At 48.8% G+C, this 27,752-nt stretch overlaps 1 protein-coding gene across 1 annotated transcript; it reads left to right on the forward strand.

Annotated features, from left to right (window-relative positions):
* The first annotated feature begins 13,515 nt into the window (after positions 1-13,515).
* GHRHR (growth hormone releasing hormone receptor) lies at positions 13,516-25,090 on the forward strand. Its single transcript, XM_047097304.1, has 13 exons — positions 13,516-13,572; positions 15,690-15,792; positions 15,910-16,017; positions 16,580-16,677; positions 17,726-17,823; positions 18,525-18,657; positions 19,890-20,043; positions 20,320-20,380; positions 20,890-20,959; positions 21,660-21,751; positions 22,318-22,447; positions 23,150-23,191; positions 24,965-25,090. Exons 1-13 carry the CDS (start codon positions 13,516-13,518, stop codon positions 25,088-25,090), a joined length of 1,272 nt encoding a protein of 423 aa, XP_046953260.1.
* Positions 25,091-27,752: the final 2,662 nt, after the last annotated feature.

The following is a 27,752-nucleotide window of genomic DNA, read 5'->3' on the forward strand; positions in this document are numbered from 1 at the left end:
GGTAGGGAATTGGCTCAAACCCCCACACCCATACTGCCATCCTCATGAAAGAGCTGGGATAACTGAGACCAGAGAGAAGGTGCCTTCCCAAAGTCACCTGGTGGGGAGTGGGGGGCGCCTTCTTGGCTGGGCTGGAACTCTTCTATGGCTCCCTGACCCTCGCCTCTCTCTGGTTGCCTTTTACTGAGGCCATTTGTTATTTCAGCCTTTCCGTGGCCCTGTGACATGGTCCTAACCCATCTCTGCAAAGGCCTTTACAGCCCCTAGAGATGTCCTGAGTGTAGCGGGTGCCGAAGGCACGGCGGCCACACTCCCCTGGCTCCTGGCTCGGATACTAGCCCCTTCAGCTTGCCCACCCGTGTCCCTCCACAGTTACAGGGGGGAGGAAAACATTCCCTGAACAAAGGGGAAGGGAGGGAAGGGGTGTCCAGGGGATGGGGGCTTGCAGGCTGGACCCCCAAGGGGCAGCCAGGGATGCTGTTTCCCCAGGCAGCGAGTGGAGGGACCTTGGGGTGGGCAGGGGATTGGGGGGAATGTGCTGGAGGGGCTGTTGGAGAGGAGGCCAGCCTGGTGTGCCGAGAAAACTCCTTAGGCTGAGGCTCTTGGTGCCTGAGTAATTCAAGATGGATCTAGGCTTTGGAGATTGGGATCCTGGGCTAGGGTCAGAAGGGCAGCAGGAGCCCTCAGAGTGATCAGTCAAGAGGCAAAGGGAAACCCATTTGGAATGTCCTGCTGTGTGTTTGACACTGAACAGGAACCTCACACGTATTGCTTCGCTTGGTACTCATAAATGAGCTGAGAAGTTAGGGATTCACTTGTTGATTCACCTGAGAAGTATTTACTGAGCTCCTACTGTTTGTCAAGCACTATTCTGGGTACTGACTATTGAACAAAACAGACAATGCTTACATTTTATAGATGAAGAAACTATAAATCAGAGAGGTTAGGCAGCCGATTCAAAATTGCACAGCTAGAGAGGACAGAGTCAGGACTCAGACCCATGGTCTGGGCCCAAGTTCTTTCCCTTTCTCCATACTGTCCGGGTGGAAAGGCAGTGTGGTGAGGTAGAGAGAACTTCAAACTGCCTTGCTGTGTGAGTGAGGGCCAGTGACCCCTCCCCCCCCCCCCCATTCTGGGTCTAAATTTCCTCAGTTGACTTTGAAGTGTTTGGCCAAGCAGCCTGGAATTGCTCCTGGGGGCAACAGTGGAAATTAGATTAAAAAAAATTTTTTTTAATGTTCATTTATTTTTGAAGGAGAGAGAGAGTGTGAGCGGGGGTGGGGCAAAGAGAGAGGGAGACACAGAATTGGAAGCAGGCTCCAGACTCTGAGCTGTCAGCACAGAGCCCAACGTGGGGCTCGATCAGGTGACCTGAGCCGAAGGTAGACACTTAACTGACTGAGCCACCCAGGAGCCCCGGAAGTTAGATTTTTAAATGGGGACAGCTACCGATGTTTGAGCAAGTTCTATGCATCAAGCCCTGAAACGTCCATGGGGGCCCCTGAAGTTTCCTGAGCAGAGGGAGGGCCCCAGCTGAGCATCCCTGAACTCTGCTTGCCCTGGGCCCCTCCCAGTTCCCCAGGACCTCGGGTTATCAGGGGAAGCAGCTGAAGCCTTGGACAAACAGTAGAGGCAGGCAGGGACACAGGGACATATGGTTTATAAATAAGGGGTCTGGGTGGGGCCAAGCTGATTTGGGTGGGGAGGGTGCGGATCAAGCTGCAGGGAGAGGCCAGAAGAAGGCCCTGGGGGGGGGGGCGGCCGTCTGGGTCCTCCTTGAACTCACCACCCCCTCCTACCGCAGGGCAGTCCCCCCTCAGATCATAACCGAGCACCAGCACCTCCTGTATCCACCCACGGCTCAGCATCTCTGAAGGAGGCCTGAGGAGCAGGGGACAAGAGCTGCTTTCTCTGTGTGCCTCCCAGGCCCGGCCCTGCTGTATTGACTGCACTAGGCCACCCTGGTGTGCAAATGAAATCACAGGATCATCAGTGCTAGGTGCCCAGAGAAAAGAGCTGGGTGGCTGAGTAGGTAGAGTGGGGGGTGGGGGGGTGGGGGGGGGGAGAGGGGAGGGGAGAAGGCAGGGAAGGGAGGGATTTTATCTGGGGAGGGGGAGAGCAGGTGGGAAGTTGCTTCCAGCAACTTCATGGGTGTCATGACCTCTTCAACACCTAAATAAGCAACCGAAAGGGCACTTGTGTGGCCCAGTCGGTTAAGGGTCCGATTTCGGCTCAGATCATGATCTCACAGTCCATGAGTTCGAGCCCCGCATTGGGCTCTGTGCTGATAGCTCGGAGCCTGGAGCCTGCCTCGGATTCTGTGTCTCCCTCTCTCTCTGCCTCTTCCCCGCTTGTGCTCTCTCCCTCAGAAATAGTAAATGAATAAACTTAAAAAAAAAAAAAAAGCCACCAGACATTTGAATCAGAATCATACAGTGAATTACAGCGGGCACCTTGGGGCACAGGCAGCACCTGGGGCTGGGAACCCGGAGACTTGAATCCCAGTCCCAACTCAGAGGACAATTTCCCATGCAACTTCGAGCCCCTCAGTTTCCCCTTCTACAAAATAAGGACAATTATCCATGCTGGGTGTGTGCCAGGGACAGCTGGGTCTGTCTCCCTCACAGCCCCTCTCATCAGGCGTGGCTAGAGAAAGCCTGCCTGAGGAGAAGAAGGGCAAAGTCTGTGGTGAAGTTTAAAGTTTATAAAGAAATAAGTTATCCATGCACAAATCAAAGCACCTTCTTTGGTGGGAGGAAAACAAAGTGTCACATTGTTCTCATGTTTCCTGGCTGAAGGCCAGAGCTCACCTGCATCCCTGCCTGTCCACACCTCACCCTGCCCCACCCCACACTGCCCCCCATTTAGTAGGTGCTCCTGCAGGGCCATAATCTCTGTTGGGCAGAAAAATCACTTTGGGATTGTGAGATTGACCTAAAAGCCTCATAACAGAAAGTGATTTACCATTCAGACCCCAAAGAATCTAAGCAGCGTTATTAGGGGTGCCCCCAGAATTCTCAGCCTTGGTTTTCTTCTTGATCCCAACCAGAGATTGAGCTCTGGCCCAGCCCCCCAACTCAGCTCTGACCTTGACTCCCTCCCCCGCCCCCCCATCTGAGTCTCAACCCTGGTCTAACCCAGACCCCAAATAGATCGCAGGCTGAACTCTGACTCTGGGCAGAGACTGAGCTCTGACCTTGGCCCCATGCAGAGCTGAATCACGAGCCCGCGTGAGAGCGGCCAATGGTTCCAGCAGCCACAGCCCCTGCAGAGCCCCAGTTAGGTGAGGTGCCCTCTCAGAGGGCCGAAGACGGGGATTTCTGTCTATAGGGATCCATTCTGAGGCCCCGACCCTACTCCTGTGCTCAACTGCTCCTGTCTCTGGGGGAAGGAAGGGCTGAGTCAGGGAATAAGAAAAGGGGCTAACACTCGGGCAGGAATAGGGCCTGCTCAAGTACCCTGTGCCTATAGGCCACCCCAGAAGGGGTATCAGGGTCAAATATCCAACAGGAGCTGGTCCCTGAGGCCCATCCACCAGCTACAAGACCCCAGCCCCAGCTTTGGGCATGCCGGGAGACACCACTTTGCAGCCTGCTCAGGCCTGCTGGCATCAGAAGAGGCAGCAGTTGCTCACCATCACCACCAGGGGGCACCAGACAGGAGCGACGGCAAATCCTCAGTGGCTCTGGATCTGGGCCCTGTGCTGGGAGCCCCAGGGTCTCTGGGAAGAACCCACCTGTCCCTGCCCTCAAGGAGCCCACCTGCTTGTGGGACAGACAGACCCATCAGGTGAGAGAAAGAACTAAACACGAGCTATCTTTTAAATTTAGTTTTAATTGTATACGTGGGGTGCACAAAATTTTTTTCTTAAACACTGCAATATCGGAGTTAATGCAAATGTTCCATTCGACCATTCCTCACATTCCATCCCTATGAACCTGTGAAAATTTGGGTTCAAGTCCTTGTGTGAACATATGTTTTTGTTTCTCTTGTATAGATACTTGGAAGTAAGATTATTGGGTCATATAAGTGTATGTTTAACTTTATATGCAACTACCAAATTCTTCCCTAGAGAGGCTGTACCATTTGACACCCCCACAGCAATGGGGGGAAGAAAGAAACCGTCCCTCTCTTTCCCTGTAGTTATTCTAGTGTGTGCATAGTGGACCCCGTGGTGAAATTTATATTTCTATGACGGCTAATGTTGTTAAGAATCTTTAAACGTGCTTACTTGTCATTCATCTCGTCTTTGGTGAGGCAACAATTCACATCTTAACCATTCTTTTAAAATCCAGTTGTGTTCTATTAAGCGGTGGGAATTCTTTGTGCATAGTAGGTATGATTTCTTTATAAGATATGTATTTTAGAAATATTTCCTCTCGTTTAATGGCTTGCCTTTTCATCTTCTTAATTTAACTATGTCTCTTGTTAACGCTATATTTTAGAATACTTTTTAAGAGCACCTCGGTGTCTCAGTCGGTTGAATGTCCGACTTTGGCTCGTGGGTTCAAGCCCTGCGTCAGGCTCTGTGCTGACAGCTCAGAGCCTGGAGCCTGTCTCGGATTCTGTGTCTCCCTCTCTCTCTGCCCCTCCCCTGCTTGTACTCTCTCTCTCAATAATAAATAAACATTAAAAGAATAAAAAAATTTTTTTAAATAATTTTAGACATACAGGACAATTGCAAAGGTAGTGCAGACAGTTTGTCTAATTTTAACATAACCATGGTACAATTATCAAAAATAAGAAGTTAACATTAATACAATACAATAACTAAACTACACATTTTATTCAGATTCCACTAACGTCCTTTTTCTGTTCCAGGATCCAATATAGGATGACACTGGGCCCTCTCATTGGACAGAGCTAGAAAATACATAAACATATACTCATCCATATATGTTCACACCCATGTATGTATGTACCTACCTATTAACATACCTACCTTTCTTCCTGTCTCTCTATATCTATCCTTAAAGGGAAACATGATTTTATACTAATACCTTTGACCCCAATCCAGCACTGTGTATTCATTCTGGCTTTTTTTTTTTTTTTCTTTACTTAGTTGTAACTTCTTTGGCTCTCATTAACCACAGTATCTTCATTTGGATCTTATCATCTACAATATATTTACCTATTTTCTCCACCCTACTATACATATGCAGTGTATTTTCAGGATTGCTAACCCATACCTTTGTGAAAAACAAATTTACCAAATAGAGTGCAGAATTCATGTGTGGTACTTTTCACCTTTACCCCCACAGTGTCCAGGCAAACACTTAGGCCAACCCCTTTCTCTCCTACTCCCTAGAGTGTGGTTATGTCGTATATTTGTAATACAGGCAGATTCATTTGCCATAGACTGGATGACATCCTGAACGCCTCTGCCATTCTGGTTGATTTTCCTTCCTTGAGATGTACAGTTCAATGCATTTTGACATGCATGGAATCATATATCCCAACACCACATTATAATACCAGGCACTTCTTTGACTTACCAGATTCCCTCATACTGCTTCAATATAATCAGACTCCTCTCTTACCCCCCATACTTAGTAATTACTGATCTTTTTGGCCCAGTCATTTCTCTCCCCTAGTATGTCATGCAAAGAATAACAGAGTGTGTAGCCTTTTGGGTTTGGCTTTCTTCTTTTACCTATTAAAGTAGATTTAAGATCCATCCATATTGTTGCATGAATCAATAGCCTGTCTCATTTTATTGTTGAGTTATTACCTATTGCGTGAATGCTCCATAGTTTGTTTACCATCATCTGTTGAAGGACATCTTGGTCACTTCCAGTTCTGGGTGATTATGAATAAAGCTGCTATACACAATTGTATACAAGTGTTCACTTGGATAGGTACCTAAAAGTAGGATTGATGGCAAGTGTATACTTAACTTTAAAACAAACTGCTAAGCTGTTTTTCAAAGTGGTACTATTTTACATTCTCTCCAGCAACATGCAGAAGTTCTAGTTGTTCTGTATCTTTGTCTGCACTTGGTTTTGTCGGTTTTTAAATTTTAGCCAACCTAATACATGTGCAGTTTGTGGTTTCCATTATTTACATTTTAACCTACCTGGGCCTTTATTTAAAAAGAATTTCTTGCAGGTAGCAGATAGCTGTTTCTTGATTTGTCTCTAGCTGTTTCTTGATTTTTCTCTCAATCTACCAATCTTATTAATTGGGGTGATTAGTCCATTTACATTTAATGTATTTATTGATATTGTTGGATTTACCTCTACAGTTTTGCTATTTTCTCTTTATTTGTACTGTACGCTTTGTTTCATTTTTCTTCCTTTCCTTTTCCCTCCCCCCACCTTCTCCTCCTCCTCCTCCTTCTTCTTTTTGATTAACCAGTTTTTATACGATTGTATATCTCTGGTATTGGCTGCTTAACTGTTTCTCTTTGTTTTGTGTGTGTGTGTGTGTGTGTGTGTGTGTGTTTGCGTGTGTCTGTGCATCAGCTCAAGGATTTCCAGTGTATAATCTTTAATTTATTAGAGTATACCCTTGACTATATTACACTGCTTCACAGAGTATATACAAACTGCAAACATACACTTCCATTTTCTTCCATTTTCATTTTTGACTATTGTTTTCATACTTCTTACTTCTATATGTGCCATAAATCCCACAATACATTTTTATTACTTTTGCTATAAATAATCAATTATTGGGGCACCTGGGTGGCTCAGTTGGTTGAGCGTCCGACTTTGGCTCAGGTCATGATCTCACTGTCTGTGAGTTCGAGCCCCGCGTCGGGCTCTGTGCTGACAGCTCACAGCCTGGAGCTTGTTTTGGATTCTGTGTCTCCCCCTCTCTCTGTGACCCTCCCCCATTCATGCTTTGTCTCTCTCTGTCTCAAAAATAAATAAATGTTGAAATGAAAAAAAAATAATCAATTATTTTTGTCATTTTAAAAATTGTGGTAGAATGTACGTAACATAAAACTTACCCTTTTAATCATTTTAAGCGTACAGTTTAATGGCATAAGTACTGAAGTATTAGGTATTCACAATGTTGTACAACCAGCATCACTGTCTATTTCCAGAAGTTTTCATCATCCTCAACAGAAACTCTGCATCCATTAGGTAACAACTCCCCATTTCCCCAGACCCTGGTAACCTGTATTCCACTTTCTGTGTCTATGAATTTGACTACTCTATCTATCTCATATAAGTGGAATCATACGGTATTTGTCTTTTCGTGACTGGCTTCTTTCACTTAGCATAATGTGTTCAAGGGTCGTCCATGTTGAAGTGTATATCACTACTTCATTCCTTTGTATGGCTGAGTAATATTCCATTGTGTGTATGTACTACGTTGTGTTTATCCATTCATCTATTTTTAAAAAAAATTTTTTAACGTTTTATTTATTTTTGAGACAGAGAGAGACAGAGCATGGACAGGGGAGGGGCAGAGAGAGAGGGAGACACGGAATCCGAAACAGGCTGCAGGCTCCAAGCTGTCAGCATAGAGCCCGATGCGGGGCTCGAACTCACCAACTGCGAGATCATGACCTGAGCTGAAGTCGGACGCCCAACCGACTGAGCCACCCAGGCGCCCCTCCATTCATCTATTGATGGACGCTTGGGTTGTTTCCACCTTTTGCCTATTGTGAATAATTCCACTATGAACTTCGATCTACAAATCCTATTGGGAGTTCCTGCTTTCGATTCTTTTGTATATATGGCTAGGGATAGAAGTGTTTAACTTTTTGAGAAACTGCCGAACTGTCTTCCACAGCAGCTGTACCATTTTACATCCCCACCAGTGGGGCATGAAGACTCCAATTTCTCCACATCCTCATCAACATTCGTTATTTCTCATTTTTGAAAATAAAAAATGTGTGTGAAGTTATATCTCATTGTGGTCTAGATTCGGATTTCCCAAATGATTAATGATGCTGAGCTTCTTTTTATGTGTATATCATCTTTGAAGAATGTCTATTCAAGTCTCTTGTCCATTTTTGAATTGGGTTGTTTATTTTCTTGTTGTTGAGTTATAAGGGTTTTTTATATTTTTTGAATATTTTTGAATATATTTTGAATATTTACCAGATACATGACTTGTAGATATTTTCACCCATTCTGTGGGATTTTTTCATTCCCTTGATTGTGCCCTTTGCCGGACAAAATTTTTTAATTTTAGTGATATCCAATGTATTTATTTTTGTTCCCTGTGCATTTAGTGTTGTATTTAAGACATCATTGTGAAATCCAAGGTAATGAAGATTTTCCCTTATGTTTTCCACTAAGAGTTTTATAGTCTTAGCTCTTAAATTTAGGTCTTCATCTATTTGAGTTAATTTTTGTGTATGGTGTGAGTAAGGGTCCAACTTTGTATTTTGCTTGTGGAAGTCTAGTTTTTCCAGCAGTGTTCATAGAAAAGACTGTCTTTTACCCATTGAGTGGTCTTGCCAGAGTTGTCAAAAATCAATAGACCATACATGCATGGGTTTATTTCTGGGCTCTCTATTCTATTTCATTGGTCCAGATGTGTATATTTATGCCAGTCCCACATTGTTTTGATTATTGTGGCTTTGTAGTAAGTTTTAAACTTAGGAAGTGTGAGGTCTCTAACTCTTTTCCCCCGATATTCTTTCGATTCTTCAAGGTTCCCCTGAAATTCCATATGAATTTTAATATGGATTTTTGTATTTTTGAAAAAAAAATGCCATTGGGATTTTTATAAGGATTTCATTGAATTTATGTATTACTTTGGGCAGTATTGTCATTTTAACAAATTAAGTCTTCTAATCCATGAACACAAGACATATTTTCCTTTCTTTAGATCGTTAATTTCTTTCAGTAATGTTTTGCAGTTTTGTTTTGTGTTTTTTTTTTTGTAAAAGTCTTTCACCTCCTTGTTTACATTTTTTCAAAACGTCTTATTTACTATTGTAAGTGGATGAAATGGTTTTCTTAATTTTATTTTTTTCAATGTTCATTTATTTATTTAGAGAGATGGAGAACATGAGTAGGGGAGGGGCAGAGAGAGAGGAAGAGAGAGAATCCCAAGCAGGCACCATGCTCAGCACAGCGCCCAACTCAGGGCTTGATCTCATGACCGTGAGAACACAAACTGAGCTGAAATCAAGAGTGGGTCGCTCAACTGACTGAGCCACCCAGGCACCCCTTAATTTCTTTGCAGATTGTTTAATTTTTAATGTACAAAAAAACCAACATATTTTTGCATGTCAATTTTTATCCTGCAATTTTGTTTAAGTGTTTATTAACCTTAGTAGTGTGTGTGTGTGTGTGTGTGTGTGTGTATTCTTTAGGGTTTTCTGCAAATAAGATCATGTCATCTACCAACAGATAATTTTACTTTTTCCTTTCCAAACTGGGTGCTTTTTATTTCTTTTCCTGCCTCATTATTCTGGCTAGAACTTCTAGTACTACACTGAATAGAAGTGGCGAAAGCGGACATCTGTCTTGTTCCTCATCTTAGGGGAAAAACTTCCAGTCTTCACCACTGAGCATGATGTTCACTGTGGGTTTTTCATTTGTGGCCTTTATCATGTTAAGAAAGTGCCCTTCTAGTCTTAGCATATCGAGCGTTTTTGTCTTGAAAGGGTGTTCAAATTCGTCACATGCGTTTTCAGCATCAATTGAGATTATCATGTGTGCTTTTTTCTTCACCTATTGAAACCCAAAATTTTGTATATTTTGTTTGGATTTCCTATTTTTTTTAAAGATTCTTTTTTCTTTAAATGTTCATTTATCTTTGAGAGAGTGAGAGGGCACAAGTGGGGGAAGGGCAGAGAGAGAGAGAGACAGAGGATCTGAAGTGGGCTCTGCCCAGACAGTGGCAAGCCTGAATGTGGGGTTCCAACTCAAGAACTGCGAGATCATGACCTGAGCCAAAGTCAGACGCTCAACCGACTGAGCCACCCAGGAGCTCCTGGATGTCCTGTTGTTAGGGCAGAAGGAGGGTAAACTGGTCTCTGCTACTCTGATTTGGCTGCAAGCAGAAGTTTTCAAATACATTAAAAAAAAAAATCTCTCCATGTGAATACAAATAGATTATTTCATCCTTTTAATAGTATTTTAGTAGTATTTAATAATATGTTCTATAGTCTTCTGCTATATGAACAGATCACATTTTCTCTTGCTATTCCATTATCATTGGACATTTGTGTTGTTATCTGGTTTTTACTATGTAATACTTTTCTCTGGGGCAAATATTCAGAAATGGAGCTTCTGGTTTTTGAGTATGTTTATGCACAGATTTAAAAGATCAGGACATCTGGGTGGCTCAGTTGGTTATGTGTCCAACTCTTGATTTCAGCTCAGGTCATGATTTCACTGTGGTGAGACGGAATCCCAGGTGAACTCTTTGCTGGGGTGGAACCTACTTAAGAATCTCTCTCTCTCTCTCTCTCTCTCTCTGCCCCTCCCCAACTCGAACACATGCTCTTTCTTTCTCTCAAAAATAAATAAATAAACTTTAAAAACCAGAGGATCATATCAAATTCTTTTCAAAATGGGTGCACCAATGTTCACTCGATCTGCAAAGTATGAGTACCAGCTGCCCACATTATTTTGCAAATATCACATTAGCCATTAACATTTTAGGCAATGTGATTGGTGGAAAAGGGCAGCTCATTATTGTTTTAATTTTCATTTTCTTGAGTATTAGTGATGTTGAGCATCCCCACATCTGTTTATTGGTCCTGTAATTTACTTATTTTTCTGAATTGCCTGCTTATATCTTTGGCTCACTTTTCGATTGGGTTGTTTTGTAGATTTACTGTTGATTTGTAGATTTTTTAAATGTTTTTGACATTTGTCATTATTGGTCACAAATATTTCTTTAGGTATGTAGCTTGCTTGCAGTTTTATCTGTGGTGTCCTTTCTGGAACATACATTTTTTTAAAATGTAGATGTTGTCAAACTTATTAATCCTTTCTTTGTGGTTTTTGTTTTTTATATAAGAAAGTTGTCTTTCTTCTGAGGTCATAAAAATAGATTTCCATTCTTGGGGAAAAAATCTTACTATTTTTTTTATAGTTAGGGCTTTAAACATTGTAGAATCTATATTTCGTAAATGTGAGCTAGAGAGTTAATCTTATTTTTTCCATACAAAGAAAGAAAGAATCGATTGTTCTAACCTTATTTGCTACTACATGCTGCTATTAGTGACTGTCCCCCTGTGAGCTAGGCTCTGTGTAAGGTAATTTATATGCCTTTTCTTGTTTCTTTTCTTGTCAAGCCTAGCTTGACCCTAAAGAGGGTATCATGCCCCTTTCCCAGGTGGGGAAACTGAGGCTCAACAAGGTTACATAACTTGCCCACGGTCACACAGCTGGCAAGTGGCGGAGGCAGAATTTGAGCCTGAGTAAATACAGAGATAGTTAAAGATGGGAGTTCAGTGACCCTGGTCTATTCAGAAGGACAATGGGCTCGGGAGATCCTTGGATCAGGGTTTCTCAACCTCAGTTCTATTGACTTTTTTTTTTCTAATTTTTTAAAATGTTTACTTATTTATGAGAGAGAGAGGGAGAAAACGAGGGTGAGCATGAGCTGGGGAGGGGCAGAGATAGAGGGGGACACAGGATCTGAAGCGGGCTGTGCGCTGACAGAGAGCTCTATATGGGGCTCGAATTCACAAACCGCAAGGTCATGACCTGAGCTGAAGTCAGACACTTAACCGACTGAGCTGCCCTGCTGGCCCCATTGACCTTTAAAACCAGATAATTTGTTGTATGGTCGTGGGGGTCACCTCGTGCGATGTAGGACGTTCTCCGGCCTCTCGGGTTTCAATCCATTATACACCAGTTGCACCTTGCCACTCTTCCTCCCCACCCTTCACCCCTGGCTGTGATCACTTAGACTGCCTTTAGGCACTGTCAAATATTCCCTAGGGGATGAAATTGCTCCCATTTAGAACATAATAATTATTAAGTGTCATATCAATTATGAACCGTGGTTAATGCTGATGACATCGACACTAATTACCCACCGTGATTGGTGGCAACATGCGTGCTCCCGCTGTTGCTTATTTGTAGCTGATGGACGGTAGGTTTCAGCTTTCCCTTTAAAATCAATCACACCTCCTCAGAGCGCTGCTCTCGCACCTGTGAGTCCTCACTTGGCCTTCCCCGGCCCCCCCCCCCCCCCCGCCCCAGCTCTGCTTCATCCTGAAGACCAGCCCAGAGCCAAGCCGTGTGTGTGCCTCCTGCCCGCACCGTTTTCACAGGGAAGCACAGAAACTCCTTTGGGAAAGGGCAGGTGGGTTTGGGGCATGGGGTGGGTCATGTTTTCTTTTCAAAATATTTTTCTTCGACGCTGTGTCGGCGATGAATGCAAATGGAAAAATAAAGCCCCGCTGATGTAAAATGATACCTCACCCTAGACGTGGCGGGGGTGGGGGAGGCTTCATCATTCATGATTCGTGTCCGGGCTGTAAACAGGCCTGCCGTCACCAGCAAGCTCTGGGAATGCAGACCTGCACACAGATGTCGGGAGCCACCAGGGACAGTGGCATTCAGGGCCCTGGGAGATACAGCGTGCTTCCAAATCGCCAGCTGCTGTACGAGATCCGGTGTCACCTAGAACACTGTCTTTAGCTCGGCCAATTGGGATTCCATGTTTTAAAGTCTAAAACAATAATAAAAACGACCAGGTAACAAACGTTCAAAATCACTTGAGCAGCTATGGTAAGTCCTCTAGTTTTTGCTATTGATAACAGTTGTCTTGTTCTACTCAGGGTGGTCTAGCTCCTTGAATCCCTTTGCAAACCTCCCATTCGGGCTCATTTCCCCCTGTTGCCATAAAGATTTCTGGAGACTCTGACGAGCCCCCGGGTGAAGTCTAGAGCCTCGATGTCTATAGATTCCACCCCGCCTTCCAGGCTGGCATCCTTTCTGGGGAAACAAGCCGGGTCCTGCTGATGGGACACCTTCTTGGCCAGCCCGTGCAGGGGCTTCATGACCACGTTTCCTTTTCTAAGCTCATTCCTACCCTCAACCCCTGCTGCATCGCCACAGCCCCGAGCCCACCCTTCAGCCCTGTGGATGAAGCTGGGCTCACCGACTAAACCGAGGGCTCCCTGACGTCGGGCCCCAGGTCTTCTTCTCCTCTGAGCCTCTTTCATTTGAGGGTGCTCTCTCCACTGTGGGCTCAGAGGAGGAAACGGTAAAGAATATTGACCTGCCGGGGCAAGAAGTGCCTGTGGCCGTCACCTCTCTGGACCTTTGCTATTAGGACAGGCACACAGGCAGACTTAAAGACAGAACGGAAGGGAGTGGGGTGCTCAGCCCCTCCCTGTTGGGGACATGGGGGCCCGCTCCAGGGCCGGGGCTGAGTTATGCACGGTGTCCTACAATCCTGTGAATATTTAGCTGGTTCTGTCCCCTTTGCTGGCTTCTGCCTGTGTAAACAGCCACGAGGGTAGGGGAGGCAGAAGCTGTGGCAGCAGCAGCAGCAGCAGGGGACAGTGGGGAGGGAAGAGGCCCGAGGCTTACAGCGAGGACGACCTGACTGAGGGAGCCACCTGTGAGCCCCGACATGGACAGCAGGGCGTGGGCTGCCTACATCCTCTGCTTGCTGAGTCCATTACCAATTGTGAGTAGGCCCCCCCCCCCCCGCCTCTCCTGCTGGGCTCCAGACCTGAGAGCCACAGGGCCATACGGGGGGGGGGGGGTGGCGGGGGGGGGTCCAGCTGGAGCCTGGTGGGGATCCCCACTGGCTTCCCCACCACACAAGTTTCTTCCTACTAAGCAGGCTGCGGAGGCCGTGGCTGGGAGAACTCCTGAGATGGGTGCTCCTCCCTCCCGTCCCCTGCTTTTCCCTCCCCCGGCAGCTGCTTGTCTCTGGGTAGCTCTATGAAAACCTGGCTGAGGTGAATTAGCTTCCCCCCAGGCCCGTCTGAGCTGTTGTTTCCCCCCAGGCCCCTCTGTGCTCTCTGGGGGCCACAGAGACTCTGCCCAAGACATGACTCCCAATCAGGGAAGCAGTTAGGGCCTCTCCTCCCCCACGTTCTCTCTTCTCTGAGCTACCCATCCCGAAGTCCTCCACAGAATCTCCAGACCTCTCCCTCTCCCCAGCATCCCAGGGGCCACGCTCCCGTTTGGCTGCTGCCTCTTAAGAGGGTGTGGGCCTGAACAGTATGTGGAGAACAGCTGCTCCCCTCCCACATTCTGGGGGACTATTCTTCTCTTGATACGCCCTGGGGCTGGAGAAGCGTTTGGCAGACTGATATGCTACAGAATTGGGTGGGGGACAGGGGCCCTCCCTGAATGTGTTGGGATTTCCCAGCATGTTTTCTAGGAGTTACTGCAAGCGACACAGGGACCAGGACGGGACATACAAGGTACTGGGTGGGAAGCTCAGCCCACATGGGCTGAGGTCTCCTTTTTCCTCCACTGGCTTGTGTGTGTGTGTGTGTGTGTGTGTGTGCACATGTGACAGCATGTGTGTGCAGGGGCTCCCACACCTTCCAAGAACAGTGTGGCACCTGCCCCCAAGTGCACAGCCTTTGGGCTTGAATCCTGGCATGGTGAAAGGAACTGTGTGGTCCAGGCAAGTTCTTCACCCTTCCTGAGCCTCACTTGTCTCTTCTGAGACAAAGAAGACGACATCTTCCCTCTAGGGCTGTTGCACATTGACTGGGATCTGATCTGTCAAGGGCTGAGTATTGGGTGCAATATGGTAACTTTTTTTTTTTAATTGAAGTATAGTTGACACATGATACCTTAGTTTTTAGCTTAGTTTCAGGTGCACCACATAGTGATTTCATAAGTGTATGTTATGCTGTGCTCACCATCTGTCACCACATAACACTATTATAACCCATTGACTTTATTCCCTGTGCTATACCTTTCCTTCCTGTGTGGTATTCATTCCATAACTGGAAGCCTGAATTTCCTACTACCCTTTACCTATTTTGCCCATCCCCCTCCTTTTTTTTTCTTTTTTTGTCATGCGGGTAACTTCTACTGCCCTCCCTTCTACAGTGAGGGAGCCTCCTTCCTCTCATCTGTGTGCACCCCATGGTAAAAGTGCACACTCTCTCTCATCTCCCTACCCCTGCCCCTCTGCTTCCATTATCACATCTCTTTATCTGGCTCTGACATTCCTGCCTCCTCTTATGAGGACCTCACGTCCACCCAGATAATCCAGCATAATCTCCCCATCTTGAGATCTTTAACTTAATCACAGCTGCAAAATCTCTTTGGCCGTGCAAGGTGGCATATTCACAGGCTTCAGGGATTAGATATAGACATTTTTGTGTGTATGGAAGGCATTGTTCAGCCTACCAAGGTACTTTATGCAGGACTGTGTCAGGGAGAAGGAGTGCAGGGAAAGAGGAAAGGCCCTAATACATGGCTCACTGACTCAGCCAGCTCCGTGAGATCCTCGGAAGACTTGTGTTTAGTGTGTCTCAGAACTTACTTCCATGACATGACATTGGGAAGCATCTGTCCAAACCTCCATCTTTCTTTCTTCCTCTCTCCCTCCCCTCATCCCTGTCCCCCCTACTACCTTCCCCACTTCCCTCCTTTCTTCTTCCTGTCCCTCCTCCACCAAGTACGCTTATAAGTGCCATGAGCCAGGCCCTGGCTTAGGAGCAGGGGCACAGAAATGAATCAGGCTTTGTCTCTGTCCTAAGGTCATTTGCACCAGAGAACCAAAAGGAGCACCTAATTGGCTTGGCCTACCCCATTAACTCCTTCCTACAGGTATTGGGCCACGTGCACCCAGAGTGCGACTTCATCACCCAGTTGAGAAAGGATGAGAGGTTGTGTCTACAAGCAGCAGAAGCGGTGCCCAACACCACTCTGGGTAGGGTGCTTGGGAGGGAGGGGGTGGCTTCTTAGACTCTTTTATCTCCTCCAGCCTCATCATTCTGAATGCTGGATGGGTCTGTCCCCTGAGTCTGCTCTGCTCCCATCTATCTAGGCTGCCCTAGGACCTGGGATGGACTGCTGTGCTGGCCAATGGTAGGCTCTGGCGAGTGGGTGACTCTCCCCTGCCCAGATTTCTTCTCTCACTTCAGCTCAGAGCCAGGTGAGGGTTCTGGGCATGGTGGTGAGGCGGGGGGATTCGAGGTGGTTTCATCTGGTGGTGCCAGAATATGGCAGGCTCATCCCTGGCTTTGGGGGTAGTAAATCTGGATTTGAACATCATTTCCCTTCTTCCCGTGTGACCTTGGGCAAGTCAGTCAACCTCCTGACCCTCAGCTTCTGACCTGTGACCTGGGGAAAACAAGAACATTAACCTCATGAGGGGTAAGGATTGGTGAGCACGGCATGGAAGTGCTGGACCCAGAGCCGGACCCCGAGTAAACGTTCTCTGGATGTTAGCAGGAGGGCTGGCCGTGGGGGTGGAGGGGAGCAGCGGAGCCTGTCTGACTGCTAAGATGCTACCAGCTGCCCAGTGGGGGGAGTCTGGAAGGGCTGGACCTGGAATCCAGGCCCCTGGAGGGAAGGCTACCCTCTCTCTGCCATTCGGAGGAGCTGTTTGCAGACCGTGCCGGGGTCACCGGATGATCCATGACTCCTCCCCCTGTCCTGGAGAGAGAGTAGGAGTTTTAACCCAATTTCTGTTTTCACCTCGGCATGCCTTGCAGGGGCTGTGAAGCGGGATTGCACTATCACTGGCTGGTCTGAGCCCTTCCCACCTTACCCTGTGGCCTGCCCTGTGCCCCTAGAGCTGCTGACTGAGGAGGTAAGAGGCTCCCGGCATCTTAGAGGAAGGGTCACCATGGAGGTCTGTATGGATGGTGGACTGCACAACTGTAGAAGCCGCCATTTCCGTTGTAGCCAGCAGGTTGGCATATTAATTACAGCAGTTTCCAGAAGATGGCAGTGTCTGGAAGAGAGCCCTGGTCTGTTGCTAATCTGCTCAAGGGTGACACCTGTGCTAGGGGAGAGGGAGGCAGAGGGCAGAGTGGGAGATAGGCTGGCTGCCTTCTCTTTGGCATGCCCTCTCCATGCCCAGTCCCCCGGGGCAGGAACTCTGAGTGGTTCCAGGGAAACAAAGGCTCCTAGTAGTTCCGCGAAAGCTCCTTCCCTTCTCTAGTCCCCAGTCTGTGGAGTACTGTGCACGTCCCACGTGCCTGAATTGAGCGGGGCCTTTGCAAGGTGCTTCCATGCCCACAATCCGCTATATCTTTCCCCTCAGCCAAGGGAAGGCATGAGTCTGACCATTTTTCAGATGAAAAGATAGATGTGGGTGTTGATTGCTTGCATCCCTCAGGGGTCACTAATCCCCTCCCTTGGCCCGCACCCTCCATCTCCATGTTGGGGTGGGGGTGGTGGTGTCCAGGCTGGACTTTGGTCAGTCTAAATACTTGGTCATAGAAATAACTGTTCCCTGTGGCTGTCCCTGTGGTTTTCTTTGGGGAATGTTGTATGCCCAAGATGGTGAGGCAGCAGGATAAACAAGCCCCATTTCCCCTTGGGCTTTTGTCATTCCTTGGGAAAATGTAGTTTCTCTGTTGCCTGTCCCCCTCCCACCACCCCCCACCCCCAGAAATACTGAGAGTCGGTCATCTCACCCCTGTCCCCACCCCGGCTCACCAGAAGGTCAGGTGCAAGACAGGCTTAACCAACACTTCCCTTCAGGAAGGAGCTTGCCAGGGTTCTCATGGGTGCCCCTGCCCCCCGGTGGGGAGTTCCGGGGTAGAATGGACAGCCTTCACCTGCTTGGTTGCCAAGCCTCCCTTTCCCAGAAAGTGCAGCTGCTGAGACTTTCTCTGTCTTGACCCTCCCAGAAATCCTACTTCTCCGCAGTGAAGATCATCTATACCCTGGGCCATAGCATCTCGGCCGTGACCCTCTTCGTGGCCATCGCCATCCTGCTGGCTCTCAGGTTCGCGGTCGTCTTCACCTGCTCAAGAGCCTTTGCTGCCTCTCTATTGTCCACATTGCCAAACCTCATTCCTTGCCTTCATGTTCAAGAGGTTCCCAGATCTAGGCACCATGGCCATCCCTCGCTTTTCTTTTTCTTTTGCCAGAGTGTTTCTCATCCACTCCTCACACTTGAGGGCTCACTGCAGTGGCTACACCTTTGCTCTTGTGGAACTTGTTCTGTTTGCTTGGCATGCCCACCTGCTTTCTTCTTGATGTATTTATATCTGCCAAAATTCAAAGCCCAGGTCCCATCTGCTTTAAGAATCCTCGTGGCCTCCCCTGTGGAGCCCTTCTTGACTATTCCAACCCTTTGACCATTGCCCCTCTTAAGCGCCCCCCCCCAAGCCCCGACTTCAGAGTCTGAGCCCCATAGCATGGCTTGTGCTGTTCTCCGTCTCGTGGGGATGTACCTCATCTCTCTGAGCACCCAGGGGACTCCCCTGGCAGTCTCCTGCCATTTCTGCCTCTGTCCCCCAGACTATGAGCTCCCTGAAGGCAGAGACCGGTACTCTGTCCTCTCACCTAATCTGAGCCTAGGGCCGTGGTTGGCCAGCTGTCCTGCATGGCTAACCCTGAAGTCTCAAGTCCAGCCTGATCTGACCCAAGTCAGTTCAATTCGCCTGCCACCATGCTCACCCTCATCCCTCCTTGCCCCTCCAGGAGGCTCCACTGTCCCCGGAACTACATTCACACCCAGCTGTTTGCCACTTTTATCCTCAAGGCGGGAGCCGTGTTCCTGAAGGACGCCACCCTGTTCCACAGCGAGAACACGGATCACTGCAGCTTCTCCACTGTAGTTGCTGGGGCTGGAGGGTGCTGGGGTGGGTGGGGGGAGGGAAGGCTGTGTTAGAGACCTAGATGCAGGGGTGGAGGGCCCCTCCAGCCCACCTGGTCCTGTGGGCTGACTCTGGGGCTCTGCCGTGGCCAATCACAGAACGGGAAACACCATCTCCCTTCCTGCCCCTCCCCAGAGTCAGGTTCTAAATCCCCATCCCATTTCTTGGACCCTGGGGCCAATCCGTGTCATTTCCCATATTTCGGGTTCCCCTTTCATGCCTTATTCTGTACTCCAACCTAGCCCATCTGTCACCCCACCAGTCCTTTCATTTTGTAACTCCCCCTAGGGTGCCTGTCTGTGGCTGGGTGTGGGTCTGCCCCGGGGCTGGGTGGAACTGGGTCCCTCCCTCAAGAAGCACCCATGGTGCCTGGGGGGGCAGAATGCACCAGATTATGGGACTACCCAGTGGGGGAGGGGAGGTTGAAAGCTGGGCTTCAGGGAGAAGGCTCTGGAGCTGCTGGGGGGAAGGGGAAGACATGTTAAATGGAGGGACCAGGGTGAACAGACTCTCACAGACAGGAGCATGTCCGAGAACCAGGGAAGTCAGATGGGGGTGGGGAGGTGGAGGAAGCAGCGGAAAATGAAAATAAAAGGAAGCTGGGGGCCAGTGTGGAGGCCCAGCACACACCAGGCGCACTAAAACTGCCAGAAATGAACAGATGCACAAACGGACAAACCAACAATGACCTTAATGAACTTAGAACAGACGTAATAGATGCGTATGGAGCACTTAGGTAGAGGCATCGCACTAAACGCTTTACATATATTACCACCTTTTATTTCCTACTTACATTTTCATTTTAGTCCCATTTGTACACAATTGGGACTGGGGCCAAACTCGGTTCATCTGAGCTCAGAGGCGGTGTTCCTCAGCGCTGAGAGAGCGAATCATGCACTGAATGAATGAATGCATGCATGGGTGAGTGCCTGTATGTTTGCAGGAATGAATGGTGCTCCATAGCCGCAGCTCTAGAAGTCTGACCTCGCTTGCAGATGAAGAGCTGAGCTATGGGGAGGTTTCCCAGCTAATACGTGGTAAATTTGAACCCAGATCCCAAATCTGTGCTCTTAATCACCACATTATACTACCACGTCTCCTCTGGGGCAGCCTACGGTTGAGGGACCTGAGTGGGGTAGGGGCTCCAATGGGCACCCAGCTCTGAAGAACCCAGGCCCCCGGCCCACAGGTTCTGTGCAAGGTCTCCGTGGCCACCGCCCATTTTGCCACCATGACCAACTTCAGCTGGCTGTTGGTGGAAGCTGTGTACCTGACCTGCCTCCTAGCCTCCAAGTCGCCCAGCACAAGGAGGGCCTTCTGGTGGCTGGTTCTTGCTGGCTGGGGTGAGCACCAGGGTTGGCTAGTGGAGGGCTGGGAATGTCCAGAAAGTTCATCCAAAGGTCCCTTCAGCTTACTGATGATGACCCAAGGCCCAGAGAGGGGATGGGACAGCCTGTAATCCTCCAGCAAGTAGGGGCCAGCTCCCCAGCCCCTGGCTCTCCTCTGGTCCCACTTTCCCGGTGCCCTGGGTCGCTGGTGGTGGCGGTGGCAGGTGGGGGCAGGTCTCTAAGCCGAGGATGCAGACTCCTTACTTGTGTCTCCCCTGTGCCCCCCAACAGGGCTCCCCCTGCTCTTCACTGGCATGTGGGTGTGTTGCAAAGTGGCCTTTGAGGATGTTGCGTGAGTGTGGGTGGCGACCTCAGCACACGGCACCAGGTCCCCTGGGGCATGGGCTGGACAGTCAGGCAGTGTGGCTGTTCTCCAAGCTGGGGAGAGGAGGAGGAGACCCCAGCCCTGCCTTCAGGGAACTCCCAGGCTTGGGTGTGAGATGGGTAGGCTGTTGTGGATAGCGTGGAAGGGACATGTCCTGGGGTGGAAGGGGGCCTCAGATTCTCAGGGTGTTGGGCTCAGGCAGTAGTGGGGGTTGGGAAGCACAGTAAATAGGGGCCTCCTAGAACAGGAGAAGTTTTGGGGCCAGCAAGAAGCAGCTAGGTGGAGAGAGATAGGGTAAGCCCAGCACGGATTGGTGCACCCCTTTGGAAGGAGGCCTAACTGGCTGAGGGAGGAGATAAGGCTGGAAGGGCATGGAGAGGAGGAAGGTGCCGGATTACTACAGAAAAGGGCTTTTCAGCGACTGCATTTTTGGCAGCCCCCCCCCCCCAATCAGTCTTAGCCTGTCCTTTTCCTAGGTGCTGGGACCTGGATGACAGCTCTCCTTACTGGTGGATCATCAAGGGGCCCATCGTCCTCTCTGTTGGGGTCAGTTCAGCCAGCGTCCTCTGCTCCATTCTCCCTGGGTCCGCCGAGGGGTTGCTGCACAGAAGGAAACATGACTCCAGGCTGGGAATCTGGATACCTGGGTTCTTCAGCCTGGCTCTGCCAGATTCTCTGTGAGGCCCTCTCGGGCCCTCATATCCCATTGGTAAAAGTAGGGGGGTGGTCCCCACCAGTGCTTGGGCTCCTTCCAGCTCAGAGTTGTGGTGAATTTGGAGCCCTGATTGTAGATCATCTACTACTGCAGCGAGGCTGGTGTGGGGCGTGGAAAGAGGGCTGTAGCTGAACCCACCGCCTGCTCCCGTGCTGAAAACAGGGCATGGGGGGCTGGTTTGCGTGGCCTTGGTGAATGTGCGCATTTCCCCCAATTTTATCAAAAGTGAGGGACACCTGCTTTGTGCCAAAGTAGACCCTGGGAGATGCTGGAGGCAGAATGACCGGGCCCAACCTCCCACCCTTTATCCCTGGGCTGGAGAGCGAGGGGGACCCAGAGCTCCTCAGCCCCTGAGCTCCACGTGGGACCTCCCAGGCTCCAGGATACAAGCTCTAGAGCAGTGACCGGTACACCCACCCACCTGCACATCCCTGTGTCTCAAGGATGGGGTTTCCGATTCCCAAAGAGGCCCCATCCCAGCAGGGGCACCCCTGACTCTTGCCTTTTGCCTTCTTGCCCCTCTATTTCTAGGTGAACTTTGGGCTTTTCCTCAATATTATCCGCATCCTGCTGAGGAAACTGGAGCCAGCTCAGGGCAGCCTCCACCCCCAGTCTCAGTACCGGTAACGTGTGTGTGCATGACGGGATGCCGGAGACATAACCGGAGTGAGAGCTGGTGTGGTTCTGTTTCATTCACTGGCCTGGTCCGTGCTCCTCGCCATGCTTCCAGAAAAAGATCAGATCTGGCCCCCGTCTTCTAGGAGATCACAATGTAGGGAGGAGAGAGGCAAACGTCCAGTTATCAGGCCAAAGGGGCTGATGAGTCCTGGGATCCATTTCTATGGGAGTCTGCAGAAGGAGAACCTTTCTAGATGAGGGGATGGGGGTAAGGTATGGTTAGGGAAGACTTCCTGGAGGAAGTGGTCATTGAACTAGACTTTGAAAGATGCATAGATGTTGACTGGAGTCAATCGAAACAAGAGCATTCGGCAGCAAGGACAGCAAGATCCATGGTCCTGAAGTAAGGAAGCCCTGCATTGTACCGCACTGTGTATTTGGGGACGAGGCATCCGGAGTGCCTGGTGCATAGAGTCCATGTGGGGAACTGATGGGAGGTGGGAGTGAGCAGGGGGCACATGGGAGTTTCTTATTCCAGCCTTGGGTGCCTAGGGCTCGTCTTCTCCTGCAGGCGTCTCTCTAAGTCAACACTTCTCCTCATCCCGCTGTTTGGAATTCACTATGTCATCTTCAACTTTCTGCCCGACAGTGCCGGCCTGGGCATCCGCCTCCCCCTGGAATTAGGACTGGGCTCTTTCCAGGTGAGGGCCCTCACAGGCACTCTCCCCCTAAGTCCTTGGGCAGGAGGAAGGTGGTGCTGCCCACAGGTTTGATTGACTTCATGGTAGGTTGAAGGCTACTAGGCTGGTTATTCTTTCTTCCAGCCACTCCTCTATCTATTTAACTATCTGTCTGTCCATCTTTCATCCATCCATCTCTATTCATTCAACTACCCCTGAACCCATCTATACTCACCCACTTATCCATCTAACTACCTATTGTCCATCCATCTATCCATTCACCTACCCATCTACTCATCCATCCATCCACTTATCCATCCATCCACCCATCCATCCATCCACCCATCCATCCACCCATCCACCCATCCATCCATCCATCCTCCACCTATGCATCTGTTATCCTCTTATCTGTCCATCTATCCATGCATCTAACACTTATTGAGCACCTATTATATGCCAGGATCTGTGCTGAATACTGGGTGATAGAGAAATGAAGGAAATCAGAGAAACAGGATCAACAGTATAGTCTTGGCAGGCTTGCTTGATGATTACATGAGATAATGTGCCTGGCACATAGAGATGAATGCATATGCCTTCCCTTTTCCTACAGCCCTGGCCCAGGCCACAGCCTGGGGGTGGACACAGGAAAAGGTAGTAGAAAGACTCTGGGCACCTTGTGGTCAGACCAAGTTCTGATGTGGCCCTTTCTCTTTGGCTCCACAGGGCTTCATCGTTGCCATCCTGTATTGCTTCCTCAACCAAGAGGTATATAACTCTCCAGCTATCATTAGTCACTGAGTTTTCCCTTCCACCAGACCTGAGGCTACTTCTCTTCTTCCCAGGCCCTATAAGTCCCAGCTCAAGCCAAACTCTGACTCCTGTGATCCTCTGTGAAGCTTAGTCTGTCCTGAGCTTCTAGATCAAGCTGAACCTGATTTCTTCCTATAAACATCCTTTATCCATCCCTTCTCTGGGCTGGACCAAGTATACTGTCCATTTAGGACCAGGATAGTCTAAAAGGATCCCCCAAGTCTGTGTTTCTAAAACAACAAAAAGGAGAGTGGAGGAGGGAATAAGTCAGCTCTGGGAGGGACAGAGAAAGCAGAGACCGAGGAACAGAGAAAGTCAGAGGCAGACATAAAGGGAACAAGGAAAATAGAGTCAGGTGTAGCAACAGGGAGGATGATGGAGAGCAGAGCTGAGGATACTGAGAGAAACACCTGGAAGAGACAGACGGATGGAAAGAACAGACCAAGCAGAGATAGACATACCCATGAATAGATAGATGGTGCTGATACACATGTAGAAATATGGAAAGATGGCAGAGAGAGGAGAATTAAAACATCCCACCCAGAAGGCACCTTGCATCTGTCCCTTAGGACAGACTTGCTTTGTGGGAGAGGTGGGAGAATTTAGCTGAGTGCCCTGGATAGCCAGGCGCCGCTATGTGCTCAGGCAGAGTCATGGGCTCCCTCTGGTGGCATGGATTTGCTGTGGGCTCTGTTCTGCCAGAGACCTGGGTGCAGCTGTGGAACAGCGCTCGCCCCCCACCTGCCACCTCTGTCCCAGACTGGCTCCCTCCCCTGTGACTCTTTACTTCTACCCCAGCCTCTCTGAGTCTCACACAGTCTTATCTGGTGTCTGGGTGTGGACACAGGACTGCAGTATCTTTGTGTGGTGGCTCATGGATCCTGCAGACATTGAAAGGGTGAGGCAGAGCCCTAGCTGAGGCTGGTGGGACCTGGGAAAGCGGCTTCCATGGAGAGCTGTGAAGGGATCCGTCCCAAGAAGTCATGTTGGAGACCAGATAGTTACATGCCTCTAGTGATGGGGAGCTTACTACTTAACAATAGCTCTTCTGTTGTTAGGCACCTGTGGGGAAACCCACATTTATGTTGAACAGAAACCTGTCTCCCTTTTGTCTTTCACTACAGCCCAAGTTTAGCTCTGTCAGGAGGGTCACAGCCTCTCAGCCCCCTCTGCCTTCCAACAGCCCCTTGGAGATGTGACAATACAGATTCCCATGCCCCCCACCCCCACCCAGTTGCTTTTCTTTCAGGAATCTCAGTCCCCTCACCTGTAGCTCCTTAGACGGGGCTCTGAGTCTTTTCTCCTTTAAGGTTATATCCCCTGGACAGGTTCCCAGGGGCCATAGTTCAGTTCAGTGGGCAAGGGCAGGAGTGAATCCCAGAGCAGGGGATGGTCTAAGCCAATCATGGAGGACAGTGTGGTTATTTGCCCAGAAACTGAAGAAAGCATCCATAGAAAATGTCTTTAACTGGACCCACCCAAAGGCAGTGCTAAAAGTTAGAGAAAAGAGCTAAAGGGAATGGCCAGAAATATCCACAGGAAGGAGGAAGTAGTATCTTTCAGAGACAATACTTACCAGTGGCTACTGAGTCAACCATGGCTTCTCCTCTCCCAGGAATACAAGTCTGTTTCTCCTGCATGGTCTCTCCCTGTACCCTCAGTCCCATTGGGGTGGAGCACAGAAGTAGCAGTGGGGCCTTCCTAACATCCTCTCCCTTGTCCCTGGAGGTGAGGACTGAGATCTCACGGAGGTGGCATGGCCATGATCCTGAGCTGCTGCCAGCCCGGAGGGCCTTCACCAAGTGGACGATGCCTTCCCGCTCTGGGGTGAAGGTGTTGACATCTGTATGCTAGGCTGGCCACATTACATGACTGGGGTCCACACCTGAACTCGGGCAGCTACAATAGCCCCCCCCCTGTAGAAGCAAGAGAGACCAGTGCCCCCGAGAGCCCTTGGGCCATGTCCCCACACCAGCTGCTGCCCAGCCCTGGGCAGGGGTAACCCTCTTACCTTGTCCTACACCTGACCCTAGGTCCCTGTGTTTCTACCTCTGACCTCCTTGGTTCCTCCGTCTCCATTTTCCTCCAATTCCTTCCGCTAGAGTCTGGGCCATAACCCAAGGCCAGAGGAGCCAATAAACTTGTAAATGGACAGATACAAGAGTTCGTTGGAGTGAATATATGCGCCTCCACAGGGCAGGGGTCTACAGCCTTTGTTTGGCCTCTGGTGCAGAAGGACCTTCATCATTCCTCTTTCCTGTTACGTCTCCATTATTCGCCTGTGCAAGCATCTTCTTGTGTAATTTATTCTTCCTTGTCTCTATCTCCACTCCCACCCCTCTCCTCCCACAGGCAAACATTCCAATGTGTTTAATGTGAATATTTGTGTTTCTGTGTGTTCTTGCAAAATATGTAGTATTTTGTGTGTGTGTCTATACTTTTAATTTACATAAATTTTGTCAGTTATATGCTTCATCCTGCTTCTAACATTTTCCCCTCAGCACTATGCTTTAAGACATCCACTCATGTTGTTGTGTGCTCATCTGGTCTCTTGTTCTGACTGCCATATGGTGCCACACGGTGTCATCGCCCACATGTGACCTGTCCTGTTTCCCCTGCTCCCACCCTGCAGGTGACTATTCACATGCATGTCCGCTCATACACTTGCACAAGTGAGCCTGTCTTCGGGACACACACCCAGGAGCAAAAGTGGGGGTCATCACTTATGCCTTTGCTTATGTGACGAAGCAGAGCCAGATTGTGCTCCAGAATGCTTGCAAAATCTGCACCCCCACCAGCAGCTCCACCAACACTTGGCGTTACCCAGCTTTTTAATGTTTGCAAGTCAAATGGGCGTAAAGTGACATCGCATTGTTGTTTTAATTTGCATTCCTCTGATAACTAATGAGGGTGAGCATCTCTTCTAGTGCCTGTTAGCCTTTTGGGATTGTTCTTCTGGAAACTGTTTGGGTCCCATTCTTTATTTTCCCCTGGGGTGGAGTGTTCTCTATTCTAGGCGTTTCCCATATGTTCTCTGTTGAGTGCCTTCCTGAGCCCTTAGCCTGCTGCACCCCACTCAAGTGAGGGCCCCTGATGTAACACATCCTCATGGTCAGTCCTTCCCCCACCCTCTTCCTTGGCGGGAGGGAGGAGAATGAGAACCCGGTGCTGTCTTGGGAAATGTTTGTTGACTGATGGGAGATTTGAGTACAGAGAATAGGCAGAAATGGATCTGCAGGTCAGGATGAAATCTCTCCCATTCCTGGTTGGCCCACAGCAGATCTATCATGCGAAATGCAGCAGCCCTATTCCCTGGCCTCCAGCAAGAAGCATTCCCTAGCTTCATCAATATCCCCTGCCATTCTTCCTCTGATGCATGCCTTCTTCCCTCAAGTCACGAGGGTTCCAGTGAAAGGAGACTCAGCCAGGTGATATCCAAGGTCACATTGTTGGCCATGATACACAACTACCCAGTGCCTTTGCGGTCAGACGAATGTCAAGATGGAATCCCAATCCAAGAGCCCTGTCATGCCTTCCTTCCTTTAGTCTCAGATCGTAAAAGTGGTTCATACTCATTGCAGGACATTGAGAGATGTAGACGGGATTAAAAAAGAAAATAAAAATCAGCCATAATCTCATTTCTCAAAGATAGTCACTATTGATGTTTTGGTATGTTTCCCGAAAGATTTTTTCCCCCTCTGCACTTCTGAACCATCTTGAGATCATACCATATTTATCAATTTGTATTTTGTATGCTTAAAATGAACATATACTATATAAAAATGGCCAGTGAGCACATAAAAAGATGCCGAATGTCACTACTCATTGGGAAACTGTAAATCAAAACCACACTGAGATACTATTTCCCACCCAATAGGACGGCTAAACTGAAAACAATAGCCAACAACAAGTGTTAGCCAGGACATGGAGGCATTGGAATTCTTATACATTGCTGGTGGGAGTGAAAAATGGTACAGTTGCTTTGGTGGGAAGTCTGATAGTTCCTCAAAGAGTCCAATGTTGAGGAGCGCCTGGGTGGTTCAGTCAGTTAAGTGTCAGACTTGACCTCGGCTGAGGTTGTGATCTCTTGGTTTGTGAGACTGAGCCCTGTGTCAGGCTCTGCATTGACAGTGGGTGCCGGCTTGGGATTCTCTCTCTCTCTGCCCCTCACGCTCTCCCTTTCTCTCTCAAAATAAATAAGCTTAAAAAAAAGTCCAATGTCCCGTTGCCATACGACCCAGCGAATTCACTCCAAGGTACGTAGGCAAGAAAATTGAAAGCCTACATTTATACAAAAACTTGTATGCAAATACTCAGAACCCCGTTATGCCTAATCGCCAAAAGATGGAATCCCAAATGGCCATCGCTTGGTTGAACGCGTAAACGAAATGGCGTATTCTATGATAAAAAGGAATGAAGAACCGACACACGCTACATGGATGAACCCTAAAACATTGTGCTAAGTGAAAGAAGCCAGTCGCAAAAGGCCCCATGTTGTAGGATTCATTTATGCGAG

Source organism: Lynx rufus, unplaced genomic scaffold (assembly GCF_022079265.1).
Source record: "Lynx rufus isolate CCGP_SWC_20201006 ecotype Redwood Valley unplaced genomic scaffold, mLynRuf1.p SCAF_4, whole genome shotgun sequence".
NCBI lineage: Eukaryota > Metazoa > Chordata > Mammalia > Carnivora > Felidae > Lynx > Lynx rufus.